General features: G+C 37.4%; 1 protein-coding gene across 14 annotated transcripts in view; it reads left to right on the top strand.

The window, feature by feature from the left end:
* LOC120624921 (phosphatidylinositol 4-phosphate 5-kinase type-1 alpha) overlaps nt 1-21951 on the top strand; it is a 78508-nt gene that overhangs the window by 1057 nt on the left and 55500 nt on the right. For all 14 annotated transcript variants that reach the window (XM_039891735.1, XM_039891737.1, XM_039891732.1 and 11 more), the window contains exon 3: nt 17532-17670. In XM_039891735.1, the coding sequence (XP_039747669.1) occupies nt 17532-17670 (139 nt within the window). The remainder of the gene's footprint in view (nt 1-17531; nt 17671-21951) is intronic.

The following is a 21951-nucleotide window of genomic DNA, read 5'->3' as shown; positions in this document are numbered from 1 at the left end:
TTTTTTCAGTGAGTTTATCTCATAAAATTATTCATCAATCATCTTAGTACCCATAACCTTAGCACAAGCTACTCTTAGTTTGGGGTTAGATGGTTATCTGTGTATTGTGGTAGTTTATTTATTATATTTATTTATTAAAACCCACCATGCCACATCAATGTGGATTGCTAACTTTAATATCATATTGTAGTGATAATATAAATGACTGATAGCTTCAAATGCCCTCCTAGTTGCATTAAGAATTTGCTAACAATGCCTGGTATCCTGAAAAAGCACTAGGATTACAATTCCTGGGGATTTAAAAATATAGACTTTGTTACATATGTAAGGTATACCTGTTTCTTTTTATCCTAGTTTAAAAAAAAATTGAAATAACATAGAATAAATTCTCTGGCAATATATACTTCATAACTTTTGGCTACAACCTGGGAATCTCAGAAACTTGTGATGTATTTGCATGGTGCCTACAAGCCCAACAAACAGTTATTTGCTCGTAATAGTAGTTATTTTCATTACCTTGATCAACTTGTCTAAAGATAGCCTATTAATTAGCACATTCCATTGTTTATTATCCACCAATCCGCACTGGGCCCGAACGGTGAGCTACGGACTAAACCTTTTTCATTGTGGTACGAGACCCATGCTGTTAGTGCGCCAGTGATGGTTTGTTATGATGATGATGATGATTGTTTAATATATTTGTATATTATTATACATACAAGTACAAAATGTAATTATATACATCCTCTTCCTAATTTGGTTATGAGTGATTCATTGGTCATTAGTCACTGATGGCAATACATATCTGAACAGATACACAACATGTGCTAATGATTATATTGTATCTCAGCCATATTTACATTATTGGTTCCTAGTTCCTACCCACCACTACTGTTTTCATAGTCGCCCCTTTATTGTTACCAAGATGAATTAAACCATCCAGACAGTCAGTTGGGCAGTTGGTCAGGTCAGTTGTCTCAGAAGTGTTGGAAATGGTTAATAGGGAAAGCCTGATAGGTGCCAATAGTAATTTTTTTTTTTGCTGTAGAAACTGTTGACTTAAAAAAGGGAGAGGTTCTTAATTGTTTGTATTTTCTTTTCTTTTAGTTTAGTACCTAAGCACTATGTCATTCATTAACTACTTAAGTCTGTCATCAAAGGTGGTCCAGAGTAGATTGCGTAAAGTAATTAGACCACCTTTGCCATTTATTTATTTATTTAAGAGCACTAACAACATGCATATTACACGTTTTTTAAACATAGGACACACACGAACACATGGACTGATATGCACGTCAATGACAAGTGCACATAGCATTGACAAAGCGTCATATAAACTTAATTTGCAAAAAATAATAAAAATTTAACACAAAATTTAACTCACCGATAAATGTTCGGTGAGTTTTTTTCTAAAAGCTGTGGGTGAGTCATGGAAGATATCGATGCTAGGTATCTTTTTAGATAAATCGTGCCATTATTTCTTTCTTGTTGTTATTTATTTAATCCAGTGTTAGATCCATCTGACTATAAGTTTTTTATATAAATGGATTGATCCCATGAAAATATTATGAAATATTTGTTTTTTAAATGAAAATAACAGGATGTAATCCAAATAAACAAAATTGCATATCTATTTGGACAAATACATTGCATAACTTTTTTTTTTTTTTTTACTTACAAAAAATATATCTTTTATTAATACATAACTATAACTTAAAATAAACTATTTAAAAACTAAATAAAATCTAAAACGTCCTCGAAACCACCGCAGCGAGGCACAGTTCCTAAGATGCTGGCACCATTGCCCCTTTGGATGGCCAAACTAATTCGTTGGCCAAGGTAACTGCCCGCTCTAGGATCACCGGTAGACTCGATAACCCTTTTCGATAATTCTTTGAAAAGGGCTCTTGCCTCCGGACCCCACGGTCCCAAAGTCTCTACTCCAAAAGGCACAAAAATGAAGATGCTATCCAGGTTTTCATATTTACGCCTCTTGGCCTGCTCGGCACTGGAAGCAGCCGCACCTACCATTGCATAACTTAAAATGTAAACAATTTATTATTTTTCCTGTCTCAGTTATTGCTGGAGACTGACAGTGTGTATTTAGTAATTTATTTGTTAACTTTATGTTTTTCTTGTTTAATATTGATTAAAATGTTTAATCAGTAATAAACAATTGTGTGTAGTAATTAGGTGCATTAGGTTTAATTTCTAGGATAAGAGCTCCAACTTGCCATCAGACAGGCTGTCAAGTTTGAAGAGATATTAAATGTCACTTTGTGCATCTAAATGTATCAATAAATTAAAAAAAGAAGTCAGGGCTTTATTGGCACATCACTGGATTATATAATTTTATTCATAAAGGAAGGTAGTTATTTTTAATAAAGCTGAAAAGCTTGTTTCAACACACTAATCTCTGGAACTATTTAGTCAGATTTGAAAAATAATTGTTTTTAATCTATAGCCCCATTTCTTAGGAAGTTAGGGGAGGCTATGGGGGTTTTGTTTAGGTTTTGTAGTAAAATAATCAGATTTTTGTATAAATGATCTACTATTCAGGTCAATCTGTAATCTTTTAACCCCGGACGCAAGAAAGATGGGACCTTATAAGTTTGACGTTTCTGTGAGTCTGTTTGTGGCATCGTAGCGCCCAAACAGATAACCGATTTTGATTTGTTTTTTTTGTATGTCTGATTAATGGTGATTAGTGACTTCTTCCACAAAATCGCGGTTTACGTGTTTTTTTACAACGCCCTTAAACGGGGCTCCTTTAAATTTTAAACTTATATATTATTAAGTACATGAACATTTTAAGCCTATATTTGTCCGTTATGCTGCACATAAGTTAGTCACAGATACGTGATCACCAACAATCCGGTCACCCAGTAAATGATGCACAACCATTTCTATAAAACCATAAACTAACCGTTTTTAGGGTTCAGTATCCGAATGGTAACAACAGCACCTTATTATTATTGAACCTCCGATGTCCGTCCGTCGCTCCGTCTGTTTGTCGGTCAGCGGACTTTTTTTTTTCTTTTTTTGCATACAGCATTGTAGGTATACATGTTTAGTGTTTGTTTAATCTATGACATGCAAATCTTAATTTAAACAAATTAATTTAAATAATAACAAAAAAAACATAAAATTAAACAAAATCAAAATAATAAAAATATGTCGGCTGAATATAATAAAAATGTCATTGATTTTACTGTATGGGATAATAAATATATAATCAGGGAATGTCAATTAAAAAATAACATATAAATTAAATTAGTACATGCCCGCAATAGGTTATATTAGAGTTTTCACAGAATGTGCATAGAACAACAAATAATAAAAATAATATATTGAAGAGAAAAGGTGTTCCCAATACATTTGGAGTTTTTTGATTTTATAACTTTTAATGTAGTATTACATATTGCATCTTAGTACGGAATCCTACGTGTGCGATTGCGATTTGCACTTAACTGTTCAATAGGTATACCACATCTATGTTTTTTTTCTGTTACGCCTTTGGTTGCCTGGAAGGGATCGCTATGTATTCCTATGTACCTATCTATTACACTGTGCTTGTTATTACCTCGACATATATGTACGTTATATTTTCATATTTTAGTCTATATAATATACAACGTGTAACCGAATTCGAAATACTGTTGAAGGGTGCATAAATTGAGGGGTAAAAATATTAAATCAAAAGAAGAATATTTATTTTTCCATACAAAGTAATTCAAAACATTTTAAGTGTTGACTTATGACAACCGTATTGAAGATAAAAGACCGACGCGGGCATAGTACTTGTATACTATAGCGCATAGCCTTAAAGAGAGGTTTTCAAAATAATTTATAAAGATTTTTATTATTTAAAGCTGATGATAACCTAAATACCTATTTCCATGGATCTTAGTTCAAAAACATAGGACTTTCATACAAATTTCCAAATCCATTTTAACCCTTCAGAGGGGGTTATTTCTTTAAACTGTTTCTTAGCTGGCATCCACGTCCTAAAAGGAACCTACTTTTAAATATTCACGTTTGTAGGCTTTATACTTCCAGATATATCTAGTTTAGTCAGTGAGTGAGTCAGTGGGTTTTTCTTTTATATATTCACTATCCATAATCCATCGTACACTTTTCTAGTCCCACAGACAATACCTGAACTATTAAAAAACAAATACAGTGTTGTTGTTTCACAACGAAACAACGTTGAACTCGTGGTAAATGCCGACCTTATGAAAATTAAGCTTAATTTGCTATACTCCGCGAAAAGCCGGAGAATCTATATGGTGTAATTTATAATTTATTCAATCCTCACACTCCACACCAAACAGATCTTCGGCAATGTACCCTCTACGCACGTTTCGCTCCGAAACCGGAGCATCCTCGGGAAATGTTAAGTTAACAATTATTCATTCTAAAGTCTCCTCTCCTTTTCGCGGAGTAGGTATAGCAAATTAAGCATAATTTTCATTATTTTATCTTGGATTTCCGCAAAGTAACGCCTTCTTCTATCTAATGCCTACCTGGTCTAAAAAGCGACGGTGTATAGAGGCCTTTGATACTGAAGCCAGTAAGTCCTTCGTGGCCCCGCACTTAACACGTGATTGCTCTGTCTAGACGGCTTCGTCGGACCTTTGTATGACTATCCTTACTCTATGCATAAATATGTATTATGCACAGAGTACGGATAGTCATGCATGAAAAACATCTTTATTCATCATGGGCTTATAACTGCATCACTGTTGGGCACAGATTAAGGTAGTCCACTAAGTTCGAACGGCCGAGTGGCGCAGTGGGCAGCGAACCTGCTTTCTGAGTCCAAGGCCGTGGATTCGATTCCCACGACTGGAAAATGTTTGTGTGACGAACATGAATGTTTTTCAGTGTCTGGGTGTTTATCTGTATATTATAAGTATTTATGTATATGATTCATAAAAATATTCAACAGTCATCTTAGTACACATAATACCAGCACCGCTTACTTTGGGGCTAGATGGCGATGAGTGCATTGTCGTAGTATATTTATTTATTTATTTATTCTTATGTGGGATGGTGAGTTTTAACAAGCACGGGGACAACACCAACATCCTAACTTGGCTTAAACTAAAAATTTCTCCAGAGAAAAAACCCAATATCTAACCATTTTGACCTCCCTGGGAATCCAACCAAGGATCTCTTGATATGCTAAGCCGTAGACTTAAGTGGCAACTACTTCTCAGTTATCATCTGCTTATAAAAATAAAGTCGTAGTCTTTTAAGTGGGAGGTCCCGGACTAGATCCACGGCGGGAGCAATTCGGCAATTTATAATTTCATTGGTATATTCTTGGCTAGTTATAGCCGATAAAATAAGTCTCTAAGCAATTAAGCGTCCCAATTCAGAGAAAAAGAAATTGATTAGGGGTATGGGTGCAAAATAGCTGTCTTAAAGGATAGGATAGCCCGCTACTATCTTAGCCTGAATCATAACTTACCAACAGCAGTGGCGTGCACTTAGTTATTTACCAGGGTATGCATATAGCGGGAAGATTGCATCAAATGGCAAAAATCCTCCTCCTATACGAGTTATATATATCAATTTTAGGGTAGGCACTGCTTTTGTGCATGTATGAAGTGCACGCCACTGTCCACTAGCATGGGCATGAGACAATTATATCCCCGGGGAAAGGATATAAATTTATCTTTTCCCACAGCTTTATCAACTCTCAGAGCACTGGCGCACAAGTGGAAATAATATCCAGATAATATATGTCCATTAATAAAAGGAGGTAAACTTCTCCTATTCCATGTTCTAGTGATTAAGCAGGTGGTCACGTTAATTATATCCACTGTCAGGGGATATAATCGGGGGATATAATTTTTATCTCCCGCCCGTGCTAGCCCTGCTGGTGCGATTGACACACAGTCACGGGCTAACTTCTAGTGAAAACAAATGTTATTATGTAAAGAGCCAATCATAGAGTTTGCCTACTACGTCAGTGAGTTTGCCCTTTAGAAAACCAATTTTATTATACTAGAATTGATATGGAAGTTGATTGAAAAGCTTTTACAGTAAGTAACTATTGACCCACTATGGTATATGCTTTGCACTTTAAATGAGGACTTTAAAAATCCGTTTGTCAAGTATTGGTCTTGCGTGCACCGGTGCGAGAATAATAATTTTAGGTTTTAAGATAATTCTTTTTTTTTTTTTTTTACATCTGCATTAGCTTTATTTATTATTATTGTTATTATTGTCATTAGACGGCCCATCGGCGCAGTTTGCAGCGACCCTGCTTTCTGAGTCAAAGGCCGTGGGCTCGATTCCCACGACTGGAAAATGTTTGTGTGATGAACATGAATGTTTTTCAGTGTCTGGGTGTTTATCTATATATTATAAGTATTTTATGTATATTATTCATAAAAATATTCATCAGTCATCGTAGTACCCATAACACAAGCTACGCTTACTTTGGGGCTTGATGGCAATGTGTGTATTGTCGTAGTAATAAAAATACAAAAATGTACTATAAAACAAATCTATTCCTTATAATGCCTGAAAATAAAGAATTATTATTATTATATTAGTTACTGTCTATGTATAGATTAATTGACTGTTAGCACAGAGTAAGGAAAGTCATACATAGGTCCGCAGATGCCGCCTAGATAGAGTAAGAGAGTTATTGCGGGGTGTGGAAGGCGCCTTACTGTCTTCTGTAGTAAGTGATCTACATAGTCTTATTGAATGTGAAATATATCTTCTGCATTGATCCCGAGATTAAAGGCGTCGAACTACTGTATTATCTTTAGGTTATACTAGCTTTTGCCCGCGACTTCGTCTGCGTTAGTTTTTGTTTTTCGAAAGACATGTGGCATTCAATTTAGGTGTAATTCTACTGAAATTTTTAAGTTATGTATTCTTATATAAAAAAAGTAAGTAAGTAATTATTTAAATCGTTTATCATTTGACGGCGTTATGTCGCCCCCTCTCCCATAAGAACTGAGCTTAATTTCAGGATAAAAAGCATCCTATATTACTTCTAATACCTTCAGGAATATGTGTACAAAGTTTCATGATGATCGGTTCAGTAGTTTTTGTCGTGAAAGCGTAACAAACAAACTTACATTCACATTTATAATATTAGTAGGGATTTTACATGTAGTGTTCGCATCAAAAGTGCCAATATTTTTGCCTATTAGAATAAATAAATATTTGACTTTGACTTTATACGGTACTGTTAAGGCATGCTATGCTTGTGGCGCGATGACAGAAATGAGGAGATCCATAGAACGACTAGAGATATTATATCGAGCGGTAAAGCCAAATGGCAATGTTCGAGGCACATAGCTACGAGGACCGATGGATGTTGAGGTGCTGAATCAAAGAACCTGCACCGGTAAATGGAGCCCAATAACCTCCCACTAGTTGAACTGACTTCATCAAACCGGTCGCAAGGAGTTTATATTATTCGGCACAAGACCGTGTCATTAAGCAATACCTAGAAAGAGTACTGACTGAATTGAAATGCTGAGATATAGTAATTTATTATATATAATAAATTTAATTTATTTATTATATAATACATTTATTTTAATAATAAAAAGATTTCAGCCTGTATTTGTAAAGTAAGCCAGAAAAAAATACAAAATGCGTGGTCTAAATGGCCTGTCCTACATAAACACTATCTAAATATAAGTCCGCGAAACTATATATTGTATATCTCTTATAAATAAAAACGCAATGCAATTTTGTCGTAAGATAATTAAATAAGTGATTTTCAATTGTACTTTTAGACAGATTATTACTGAATCCTTCTTAAAAAAGTGACTTTTTTATCATTAGACAATGTCATGCAGATAAAAAGATAATTAAACATTAAAATAACTTCGTATTAAATCCAGCACTCGATCTAGCAGGTTCAGTAGGTTCTAGCAGGTTCTGAGATCGACTGGTAATTATAATCTATGTCTATGAGTATATTATAATTTCATAGACGTAATATTTTCAAACATTGTGACCCTTAGTTAAAGCGGGCAACAGCTAGTTGTATTTATTTTATAAAATAAATAAATTAATGGGTAATAAAAACACTCATAAAAACACTCATAAAAACACACAAACATTTTCCCCCTCACCTCGGTCTCAGAAAGCATGGTCGCGGCCTACTGTCCCAATCGACCATCTTAATATATATAGATTAAACGTATAGGAAACCTAAGGTAATAAGAAGGAAGATACTTCACACGAAGCGTTCTAGACTACTTTATACTGCGGGAAACAGGAAACCAGTAATCCAGCGCGGACCGTGTCGCGGCAAAATGCTAGCAACCAATACAATATCCGTTACATAATTAACCTATACACATCATTAACCATGGTTTACGTAATTGCTGTTTAGTACTCAAGGTCTCGATGTTGTCTTCCGTAATTATATCGAGTGAGTTAATGTGAACTTGCCTTGTGCGTCTAGCGGTTAGTATAATCGGCCATGGGCCACGTTGTCACTGAGTTGATGTAAAGGTTGCTTTTCTTGTGGGCCGGGACCGAGTTGATATGATGATAACGATGATGATTATTTGTATAAAAGGGTACATTTTTAGCACAACGGATGCTTTAGCATAAAGGATGTGTTAAAACACATTTCTTACAGCGAGGTTATTATACAATTGTTGAGTTTCTTAATGACAAGGTTGCTTGGAAGCGTCCGGCTCCGCTTGCATTTCTCGCAAGATAGAAAAATGAATGTTAAAATGTAAAATGTAAATTTTTGATGTTAGAAAAGAGCAACTGCTGAGTTTCTTGCCGGCTTCTTCTCGGTAGAATCCGCCTTCCGAACCGGTGGTAGAGTCACTACACACGGACAGACTTGACGTTTCAAAAGTGCTTGTATTAGGCCTACTTGAAATAAATGAATTTTGAATTTTGAATTTTGAATTCAACTAGTGAATATAATAAAGTAGAAGTTTGCATATTTGATCACGTTGATCTCATGAATCACACTAGTACTTTCTGAGATCAAATATACAAACTTCAACTATCTTCATCGTTATCATCATATCACCTCAATACCTTACCACAAAATGGCATGGGTCTCCTCCCAGGCAGGCCCAGGCTCAAAGGTGTGTAATTCACACACCTTTGAGAACATTATGTAGAACTCCCAGGCATATGCGGGTTTCGTCACGAAATTTTCCTTCACAGTTGAAGCATATGATATTTTAATTACTCTTAAAAACGCACGTTACTTAGAAAAGTCAGAGGTGCATGCTGGGATTAGAACTCGTCTCCACGAATGTGAAGCCGAAGTTCTTTCCACTGGGATAGCACAGTGCCGCTTACATACAACTGGTAAATATAATAAATCGAGGTACAAGTTGGTATCTTAAAAATTTTAGGTAAGTATTACAAATTGTAGGCGGACAAAATCGCGGGCATCCACTATTAAATTATGAGAAAGATTTTAAGCAAGTCAAGTTCAAAACAATAACTATTTCCTTAGCTTTAAGAAACCGCAAACTCGGCGTCTGCGGGATCATTGACCTATGCAAATAGATGACTCACTGGCTGGTATTGCCCATTCCGGGAGTCGAACTGGCTGCCGGCCAGACGAGAAGTTCCGCATTATTTTATTTCCTTATGAAATCTGTTTATACTTCTAAATTTAAAGCCATTATATTGAATAATGCGTTCAGGATGCTGATGGGATTGCCTCGGTCTTGCAGCGCGTCAGGGATGTTTGCCGAAGCGCATATAGATTGTTTCTACACGATCATGCGAAATCGGTGTACATCCTTGGTGCCGCAGGGTTATGGCTAGTTCCAACGGCCTTCTGAGGGTACTTGTTGGCAGGACTGATTGTCAGTACCTGTGCCATTGCTGCATGGTACACGTGCTTTCCAATCGGGCATGCTCGAAGGGTTTTATATAAACTATTTCCTTAGGCTAAGTTTACTAACAACTTAACTTAATTTTAACTTTGTATTTTACTAACCATTTATGATCCAAGTCGGTCGAAATAAATGAATTTTATTTTATTTTATTTTTATTTAAAAAAAAAAAACTAAAGTTATACTATTCGCAATTAAGTGCCAGTAAAAAAAGTATAGAAGTGTAGTTTTTATAGTCTGGTGTGGACACCGACTGGACTAAAATTAAAGTACTGATTGAAATGTGAGCCTAAAGCTAAGCAATGAAAATTGCTAGGTAATAAGTCTAATTAATTTTTCATTGTAAATTCAACTCGCCTGACGATGCTCCGGTGTCGGCGCCAAACGTGCGCAGGTGCTGTAGTGCGTAGAGAGTACTTGCTTGAGTAGCTTGAAGAAATTATGAATTGTTTCGATTTTCCTTGATTTTGCGCATTATAGCAAGGTGTTCATCAACTTAGAGATTTAGTTGATTGTCACCTAACCAAGTTCCCAGAGTAAATATTTTTAAGTTTCGTAAAATTAGCACAACCAAAGTCAACGGGTTCGCACGCATTACTTAACGGCTCTCCAACATAACACCTCTCTTCGAAAAGAGCTACTCTCTCGACATCGAATTACGAAAACTGCAAATACCTAGGTACTAACTCCTACTAGTATTAATTTTCTATACTCGATCACGTCACTTGTTTATTTCGGTTAATTTGGTTGCAACGAGGAAAATGCATGAATGAATCGTCCACTCCTGTTGATTCAGTCGAGGAAACACCATAAATCTTGGGCGTCGAGCCAATAGTTATTTAGTGTTAATTGATCGGTATAGTTATACGGTGTTATAAATTATACTCTATACTCATTGTTATACGGACTTTGCCAAGTGGCGGTGGATTAACTGTTAATGCCCTGCAACACATAAGGAATGAACCAGTCACAAATAAATTCACACGAGTGGGACAGTCTGTGAGTTGTAGGTGAGGAATTTGCATAAACACCGATGTCACAATTTAGTCTTCCTTCCAAATGGATTGAAAACAAATAATAACATCTATCTATCGAAGAATCTACGTTGTTATTTGATAAGTGACGATAGCTAAGGCTAATTGTAGTGTTTATTAAAGTAGAGTTCGCTGTACCAGGGAAACATAAACCCTAAAAGCTAAACTGCAACACAATAAAGTTCTTAGCGATAACTGTCGGCTGTGGTAGTATGCGATCCATTTAGCGGAAACAAAATAAAACCCAGGTGAAATGGCCGTAACAGCCAGTTGTGCCAGTTGTGTATATTTAAACAAGTAAGTACGTAAAATATGAATACACACACAATTTTTTTTTTCACAATATTATAACTTATGGTAAGTCGATTCGGGATGATGTAAACAGTCCAACAATACTTTGATAACGACTAAGACGTGAGGTATCTTTACATCGTTCGAGTCCATGTAGGACTAAAGTGTATCGATAATGCAGTCTCATTTATATCAAAATACCCACCAATGTCAATTTCAAGAACATTGTTAATCAAATATAATTTATAAGAAAACTATTTATTTATTAAATAAATAATTATTATGAGCGTATTTGTAAAAATCCCAATCAATTTAATAACATATCCGGCCAATATGAATTTATAGTTATCAAAAGTTTAATTATTTACCCACTTAAAACGACTGTAACACTTGATACATTGAAATCTGTCATTTAGAAGTTATGGTAAGATAAAGAAACTCACATATCTCTACTCCCCATACACATGAACCATGGAAATGTTACACCCCTTGTTAGGGCAGTCGTGTTGAATCCCTATCCCTACTAATATTATAAATGTCAACGTAAGTTGACACTTATAATATTAGTAGGGATACTTAACCGATCCTCATGAAACTTTGTACACATATTCTTGGAAGTGTTAGAAGTACTATAGGATACTTTTTATCCCGACATTAAGCTCGGTTCCTTTGGGAGAGGGGATGAAAGTGTTTGACGATTTTACACCATAACTCCGACAAATTATAACCGATTTAAATAATTATTTTTGTACTATTGAGGTTATAATATGTATTTAATTTTGCCCAAACTTTGTGTATATCTGGTAAATGTGTTTGAGATAGAGGACAGAACTCCTCAGCGGATAGCAGAAAACCCCTCATTTAACCAGTGTAATTACAGGCAAATATAATCCTCAGGTTCATAGAGACAGTTTGGCACTTTGTAGGACATTTTCCCTGCATACCCTGCGAAGTGTTGCTGTGGTTATAGGCGATTTTTGTCAACTCGCAGTCAGGTGGGACACCTGGTCGTTCCGTCAATAATTAATACAAAAAAAATATGAACCCTGGAATGATGGCACTCCATTCTTGAGTAATCGTGTACAAAAAATATCTAAGGTCTTGGGAGTTATACACGTCACGGTCTTATGTCGCTCGGATATCCTAGTATCTCATACCTTGAAACACATTAACAGTACCTTATAGTACTTCGAGCATGTTTCTCTCCATTGTCCGCTGACGGAATTTCTCAGCCGTGCTTTATTATGAGGCCCCTAGCGATTATAACGAAGACTTCGGTATTCTGGCAGTGTGAGATTTTAGAGTAGGTAAGGTGGATGAAATGTGCTTGTAGAGCTTAATCATTTTCATCATCATCATCATCATACACAGCTTATTACTGTCGCACTGTTGGGCACGGGCCTCCTCTCTCATGGGATTTTAGAGCATATACCCATCAGGCTGCTCCAACGTGGGTTGGTGGGCTTTAACAATTGGTTTTATTAACCGGGGCTTAAAGTGCTTTACGAGGAACACGGGTTGAAACAGCCAATATTCTAGCTCCATGATAGTACTGAAAATTCTTTAACAGAAGAAACCCTACCTAACAATTAATGGCCCGACCCGGCAATGAACTTAGGACCAAATGATTCGTAGTGAAAGTTAGCATGTTTAACTAAGGATCACGAGGGATAATTACGACCACTAGACCAAAGCAGTAGTCTTGTGCAGAACTTCACAATCTTCCTAACGTTGTTCTTAACTTTATATGGAGTTCATAATATGATAGGGCGTTAATTGATTCAACGTATTCCGTTACGATGGTATTCCGGTGAAGCCAACAATGGGATGTGGGTGTACCGATACTGTATATAGACGTCTACGTTTTTATGCGATGCGTTACAGGCAATAATACAAGACTCGCTGTTCCCTGCTGTTTCACCCGAGTTAACTAAAGGTCGTGACTTAATACGCACCGATTAGTAGTAGCAGAGGTTTTTGTGACAGCACGTCTGGGGAAGTACTACAACCAAGCTTTTTCAGCATTGTTGCAATGCTATAAAACAACTCTCTAATGGTTAAAGGATTCTAAAATTCGGTTCAGTTTTTTCGAAGTTTATCGATTACAAATAAAGAAACAAATCTTTCCTCTGTATGATATTGTATTGTATAGAAGTATAGATATGCAAAGCCGATACTGCCGAGTCGATACGATATATATACCTTGTGTGATATACTTTTGTAGTACATAATATTTATGTATGATGGACCATTTTAGTCAGCCCACGCCGATAAATCAGCTCGGTAGCGTTTTTTCTTCTCGCTTGCTTTATGAATACCATCACTTTGGGCTGCATTGTTATTATTACTGAAATAAAATATAGTTTTAGAAATGATTTCTAAATAAGACAGCTAATTTAAAATAGCAATAATTCTAATTGTGAAAGAGTGAATAAAATCGCATCAGTAGTTTTAAGGACGGTACCTACCTACTCACTAGTAGCAATCGTTTAGTAAACATGCGATGCGTGCACGAGCGTTTTTCAAGCAAAAACAAGCATATTGGTTTCTTCGCAAACATAACAGTTTTCTGGAGGTGTGCTCGGAAACCGAACGTTTGGTTCGCGAATGCGTGCGTGCATGCGTGGCACGCTCGCGAACAGAATGCTCGAAAGTTTTCTTCCTTTTGTTACCGCTCATAAACAACTGCACCTTCCTGAAAATGATTGTGCTATGTAGAAAGGCAGCGGTGTGCACTTTATAAATGCGCAATAGCCCTGCCTACCCCAAATTTTTCTTGTAACTCTTATATGTATACAGGAAGTATTTTCAAATTTATGCCATCTTCATCTAGGCAAAAACCATATGCACACCACCTTAGATAAAGGCCTCAATAAAATAACGTTTAAAATTTTATTTAAGCAATTAAATATCACATACTTTAACGGTGCAGGAAAACATTTGGAGAAAACCTGCCTTCCTGAGGCCTGAAGTCTTATTCACGTTCTTAAAGGCGTGTGAGGTCTACCAATCCGCACTTGGCCAGCTTGGTGGACTACGGCCTAAACCATTCTTGGGCCGGCAATGGGTTGATAATGACGACGCCGATGGAAATAACGTTAATTTTAGTAGTTTTTTGTTAAATTGAACCTGGTACCGCTTGCAAAAAGATAAAAGCGCACACCCTTCAGGGAGGTCGCCATCATGTCAGGAGGACATTGCTAAATTATTAAGAGTTGAGCATGGTTATAGTCCGTTGACCTTTGTTGGTAGCAATTCAATCGCCATTGTGTATTTGTCGTTTGGTACATTGTGCGCTAGTGACAATAGATGCGTGTCACGGTCGTGCTGCACTCGACGAATCGAATCACTCATCTCAACTACTCGACCCAGAAACTGTTGATGGCATTTCAATGTGACTGCCTTAAATTAAAAACTTTACAGTTGTCACCACCCTTCCTCTTCCCGCGTGTTTCGTAAAAGGCGATTTTTTTTATTCCACTAAAAGTTAGCCCTTGACTGCAATGTCACCTGGTGGTAAATGATGATGCAGTCTAAGATTGTAGCGGGCTAACCAGTTAGGGAGAATGGTAGTCAAACCACCAATCGGTTTCTACGCGAAATCGCACCGGAACACTAAATCGCTTAGCGGCACGTCTTTGTCGGTAGGGTGGTAACTAGCCAAGGCCAAAGCCCAGACCAGACCAGATCAGAGAAAAATCTGGAATTATTAATTTCCTAATGGCCCGGAAATTACACCCGGGACCTCCTACTTAAATTCACAGCGCTTACCGTTTTGCCGTTGCTAGTTAAGGGTATGTAACTGAGAGGCGCTGCAGCGTCCACTGTACTACTGCTACGGTTTGGTGATCGCAGTACTTCGATCACTAACCCGTCTACCCAGCGTTGTATCTATTGGCGAACCCTCCCATTGTGGGACTCTAGTAGTGCATTGTCATAAGCTATTGATGATGTGTATCTGTCAGTTGGTACTTTGTGCGCTAATGACAATAGGCGTGTCACGGTCGTGTTGCACTCGACGAATCGAATCATCTCAACTACTCGACCCAGAAACTGTTGATGGCATTTCAATAGTTCTGCTTTTCTATTAAAAATTTAAAAATAATAAATTACTCATACATACTCTTTAATGAAACGCTGAAAAATCTTATACAACATCAATATGTTATTTCAGCTATTAATGCCACTTATTGAGGTCAACATTTTATGAGACGACTTCGAAATTTCTAAATGATTAATGTCAGTTATGGTTTGGTGGCCCGTTTGTTCAGTCTTCATTGCTAAATTATATAATGTGTAAATGAAAACCGAAAAATATTTCACAGGCTTTAGAGGTACATTATGTACTGTCTCTGAGACTTATATGTGAAACCGAAAACCTAAAATTTTTGAGTAAACCACTGCCATAGTTTTAACTAAAAGTAATCAGATACGGGCTGTATCTGATTTCATCACAATGATAACATCACATGCAAAATTAAAAACATTTAACGCCTGTCACTTTAATAAGCACGCGTTGCGTAGCGGTGCGTGGGCACTACGCGCGTGTCGGTCTTTTATTTCCAATAGGGTTGTCATAAGTAAACACTCAGAATGGTTTGAATTCTTTGAAAAATAAATATCTTTTTCATTTATTTAATATCTTTACAGGTTAGGTTCCTTATGAAATATACTTAGGCATCCTTCAATATTATTTCGTAATTCTGTAACACGTTGTATAAGTGACGGACCAATCAGATGGCGAACAACACTTTGCAGGAGGATATGCAAGGAACACGTGCCACTCTGTGTCCATACTGATTCATATGGCGTAGGTGTTAAGACAGGAATAAGCATGACGGTAGTACGAATACTCACCCGGTCGAGCTCTGTCACAAAAAAAACTACTCTTTGACATTTAATACAATGCGCGACTGTGACACTTGATTCTAGTCACGTCGTGTCGGTCAAATCGAATCGCTCTATTCGACGCAGAAATGTTGGTGGCATTCGGATAAAACAGATGAAGTTGTAAAACGTGACAAAAACATACTACGATATGCTACTTCAGGTATTCATTCCACTAATGAAGGTCGCCTTTAACTGATGGCGGCTCAAGTGTGCCTGATCCCTGAGGTCACGTTGACTGGTTGGGGTTTGTCATGACAACACTGTCTACGTCTCCCAGCTTGCTTAAAACCGAACAGAATCAGTCTCTGTGCTGGAAGAAACTTAGCAGTGCAGTGCTAGCACAAGCATTAGACAAAAATTATTTCGCTCGATTATATCCCCTGACTAGGGATTTAATTAACGTGTTCACCTGCTCTAGCACGGTAACATGGAATAGAAGAAGTTTAGCCCCGTTTATTATTAGGTACACATATTATAAGGAAAGTATTTGCTTGTGCGTCAGTGCTCTGAGAGTTGATAAAGCTGTGGGAGAAGATAATTTTTTAACCTTTACTCAGGGTGATATTTGTTTCCTTTCTATGTAGTTTTATTATGTATTTCTCCGAAAGGTTGCTACGTTTGTGCATTGTACGGGAGCTATGGGGATACGCTCGATCGTAACAATAGGAAGATCTTCCTCCGAGCGGGTGATCGTGCTCGGGGACCGAGGTCCTAACATTCATCTTTGGAAGTTGTATATATACGCATTCTTTGTGAACGCTTCGCTAGCGTGATGCAGGATTTTTGTGGCGCTGTCTAGTTCTGTAATGTGGAGACCGCTACATGCATCAAACCAATCCTTGCTTTCTTCCTTGTATCCTCTTGCTCTAGTATGTTTAAATCTCTGTAACTTGTTTACTTCATGCTTTTGTCTTTGGTTTACAATAAAAGTTTACTCATTCATTTATTTATTCATTCATCAGAGCGGCAGGGTTAATAAGTGTCTCACGACAGGCTTGCGACGTCCACCATGCTTTTATATGCCGCCAAGCAGGATTGCTGAATTTCGGAATGAAGGGCGTGGTTGCCTCAGATTGATGCACACAGGTGGCGTGCATAGAGGGTATGCAGTTGATATAAAATGAAGAAAATCTACAGTAAGAGTTATAAATGCTTAAGGATACGCTTTTTATAACTCGTACTGGAGATTTTCTTCATTTTATATCGTCGGCATACCCTGTGTATACCCGCTATGCACGCCACTGTGTATAAGCGAAAGTTTCCACTTACCAGCAGGCCATTTGCTTGATCCTTCAACGATAACTTAGCAAACTAAACAAAATTGTTTCGATGCAGCGTCATAATGGCACGCTGAATCGCTTGGCAGTACGTCTTTGTCGCTAGGGTAGTAACCAGCCACTTCTAGATTTACCAGTAACTAATATTGCTTTTATTTATTTCCCCCCAGCCGGCGGTTGGCCCGTCGGGGGCGATCAGCAAGGTCCACAAGTCGGACCGGAAGATCGGCCACCGGCGGGTCGGCGAGGGCGGCGAGATCACCTACAAGAAGATCCAGTCCTCGCAGATTATGGGCTCCATACAGCTCGGTAAGTTTGCTACAGTTGTGTACCATATTATAGCCAATCCCACCTTCAGTGTTAGGAAAACTGCCTTTGTCTGTAAATTTATTACAGAAAAATGTATCTTAGTTGAAAATTTTGTATAATCTGGAATTCAAATACCCCAAAATTTAGGATATAAAGTATTTTATGTCCTTTTTTAGGACGCAAGCAGTCCTTGTGCTAAAATTCTTAAAGATTAATTCAGTCCTTGAGCCGAACATAGGTATTAAACAGACTCACTATTGCATTTATAATATAAAAATTGATGCGCAAGCGCAAGTAAACTATACAACTATAGGTTAACAAGTGAACACTGCATAGTTTCCGCGAACCAGCGCAACAGCGTTATCTAATCGCTTTGCAATAGATTGTTCCCACGGTCCATTCGCATTGTACTTGCAATCTGTCATACAGGAAAAAATTTGTTGAGAATACTCTTTTTTATTAAATGTTAGGTTGGTCTAAAATGGGGGTTAGAATGCTGATAGATATTCATGATGATGAATAACATTTGTCTCACAACTTTTTCCTCAGATCTATAGGCACTTTTAGAGAAATAATTGAACAAAGTTGTAATAAAAGATACGCAGTGACAACCATATCATTGCAAATATCAACCTGTGTTTATATTTAAGGTATAATCTTTGGCAACACAAAAAAACTATTGGTCCTGTATAATATTAAAATAAATTTCACTTTTAAAAACTATATTTATGCATGAAACGACGTCAAACCTTGATCTGGTTGTTGCGTGATTTAAGGACAAACCGACTATAACACTTTCGCATGTATATATATTACGATAAGAGAGACATTCTACGATGAGTATGATGTGAAGAGGAACTTCTCAAGAAAGGCCCGGAATTGTTTCATGCGGAATGCGGATGATTCGAAAGGAGACTGACTGACTTTGGGTTTAAAACCCTTTAAACAGAAAGTTTGCGGTTATTCCATCAACAAATCGTGCTCAAAGAGAGTTGACGCCAGACAGGCAGCAGGCCGTAGTGGAAATATATAATAAATAATAATAAATATATAAATATACTACAACAATACACACATCGCCATCTAGCCCCAAAGTAAGCGTTGCTTGTGTTATGGATACTAAGATGATTGATGAATATTTTTATGAATACAATACACATAAATACTTATAATACACAGAAAAACACCCAGACACTGAAAAACGTTCATGTTCATCACACAACCATTTTACAGTTGTGGGAATCGAACCCACGACCTTGGAAGCAGAAAGCTGGGTCGCTGCCCACTGCGCCAAGCGGTCAATATAACAAGTCTAGCTTCTATTTTGAAGAAGACATATTGTGTTGGCCCCTCATAACTTGGTATAAGGGCAAGAAAGAGAAACTTGACCCGCTGTAGTGTACAGATACTGTCCAGTAGGGCATTTTCTCTTCCTGTATCTATGTTATAGGACGAGATATTGGGTTGCCAAAATAATCTCGCAGCGTCCTTTTTAGCCCCGAAGGTGTTGCTACTATCCCATTACTCTCTACTTACTTTTCTGTCCTCGACCAATGTAAATCGAGCATACTAATACGGAATCTAAATCAATTTATTATAGGCGATCTTAATAAGTTAATGGCCCACTGGTGGGCTCAGGCCTCCTTGATAATCGAAAAGACTGATTAAGAGCTTAGAACCACACCGATGCTGTGTTATGAGTATTATGGAGTGGCGATTTACTACCACGTGTTAGTGATAATAACGATGAGAGAACAGGCTTAACGCGCTCTCCCAGGGAGGAGGATGGCTAGTATCAACTGTGTTACTCCGGGCTGGTAGGTACTGAGCATTTCTTGACAGAAAAACCCAATACTTGTCAATCTTCGTGCCCAGGACATTGTCATCCGTAGAGGAAATTGCTAAGTAAATGACCAATGAGGCGGCAACTGGCAAATTACTAATCACTTGGGGTGGCGAGTTAAAATCCCAGCACGCACTTTTCACTTTTCTAAGTTATGTGCGTTTTAAGCAATTAAAATAGCGTTTGCTTCAACGTTGAAGGATAACATCGTGAGGAAACCTGCATGCCTGAGAGTTCTCCATAATGTTCTCAAAGGTGTGCATAGTCAACTTAACCGCACTGGCCCAGCGTGGTGGACTACGGCCTAAACCCTTTTCATTGTGGGAGGAGACCCGTGCCCTGTAGTGGACCGGTAATGGGTTGAAATAATGATGAATAGGCAGGCAAGTTATTGTATGAACGACCTTCACAAAAATATTCCATTATTCCACAAATAACTAACCACAAATCAGTTTATGTGTTCCGCGCTATCTTGTAAACATGCTAGCTGGCTTCAGATCGTACTCGTAAAACATGTTTACTAACACCGAACTTCACCAAGAGCAATCTATATCTATACAAGGCTGATTCGAAAGGGGGTACCTACTAAGCCGGTATCAGTTATTACAGTGATCAGAGTAATGAAAAAACTTATATTCCACAACTTTTTGTCTCATCGATATACCTACAGGAATACCTAATACCTAATAACTAATAAGTCATCGTCATCATATTGACCCGGTGATAGCCCAGTGGATAGGAGCTCGAAGCACCTCTAAATTTGCTTGGTTTTGTGCGTTTTAAGAAATTAAAATATCGCTTGCTTCAACGGTGAAGGAAAACAGCGTGAGTAAACCTGCACGCCTGAGAGTTCTTCATAAGGTTCTCAAAGGTGTGTGGAGTCCGCACTGGGCAGTTGTGGTTGACTACGACCTTAAACCCTTCTCAACCGTTGTCGGAGGGGACCTCCTCTTCTTGAGCAGTCAATTATTTATATTAAATGTTACAGAAGTTGTCATAAAATACTTAGTGACAAATATAACATCAGCTGTGTTAACATTTAAGCTAAAATCGTATCACAGTTTACTATGGCATCAGGTTAGGCCACACACTAACATACGCACACCCCCCCACAACCACTCCTGCGTACAGCTTCTATCTAAAAAGTCAACTTCTTCCATTAAACCATAGTTTATCATAGTTTATCCGCCTCCGGACGATAAGTCCGAAGAATGTATATAGAATGTATGAGTAAATATGAATAGTAGGAGAAAAATTGGTGTTATATAGTCGATAACCTTCATCAAGAATTGGGGCAGCGAATGCAAAAATGATTATTCAAATCCGACTGACACACAGTTCAAGAGATTGGCGTTTTTAAACACAAAAGCAAAAAAAAACAAAGTTGAACTTCTCTGAGTCTCATGTTTTTATACTATGGTATGGTACCTCTTATGTATTATCATTTTATTAAAAATAGTTATAGAGAATAGGGTGGCAACCCTAGCACGTTTCGTTATATTTATATCTACTTTATATTGTATAAAATATACTTTTTATGGGCTGAGGGAAGGTCGATTTAAGTCGGGATCATCCGCCTCTCGTACGAGAGCGGGATTTTGAGCTTAGCCGGCGGTAGCAAATATTAAAAAATTCACAGAATCATTATCACCCTCAGCCTTTAAATATCTGATTTAAGGGCAAACATTTTGCTTTCTCATAGGAAACAGGAATTAAGAATTTATGGAAAAACACGTAATACGTATATTGTGTATGTGGACAAGCGGGTCATACGCATTTGTATTATAGGTGTAATTTTGCTTATAGTTTTTCATCGTAGTTGGTACGTCATAATGCTCAATGCATTAGAAGACAAAAAACGAACAAAGTCGCTCCCGCTGTTTGTACGCTTCGATCTTTTAAACTAGGCAACGGATTTTAATGAAGATTTCAGAAATAGATAGAGTGATCCAAGAAGAAGTTTTATATTATGTAGTTAAGTAGTAAACATGCATAGAGAAAAGTAAAAAGAAATCAAGTTTTAATGTGATTTTTTACCTAAATTGTTAACACTGGCCTTACGGTATAGGTTTAATTAATGTATTACGGAATTGTCTAGTATCTCCACTGTCATAAAACTATTTTTCAGTTATAACATTGGCCATCTGTAATAATAAAGAAATTGCGACATCGCTTTTTTATGACTAACTAACACTACATCTACACCACTCTACACAACACTAACTAGACAATGTCTGTGTTAAATTAATTAACTTACGAGGGAGTCGAGAGCGGTGGCATGACGGCATATGATAGCGTCATGCCGTTTGCCGTTGCCATACGGTCCGCTTTTACCGTCTAGGCTGCACGGCAATTTTTTTTACAATATATTCGCAATAAGTCGCGACCTGCTTATATTAGATCTTCTATTTTCTTCCCCAGCACATATCGTGGATCCC

This window comes from Pararge aegeria, chromosome 7 (genome assembly GCF_905163445.1).
Source record: "Pararge aegeria chromosome 7, ilParAegt1.1, whole genome shotgun sequence".
NCBI lineage: Eukaryota > Metazoa > Arthropoda > Insecta > Lepidoptera > Nymphalidae > Pararge > Pararge aegeria.
This window is presented reverse-complemented; position numbering and strand designations above follow the sequence as displayed.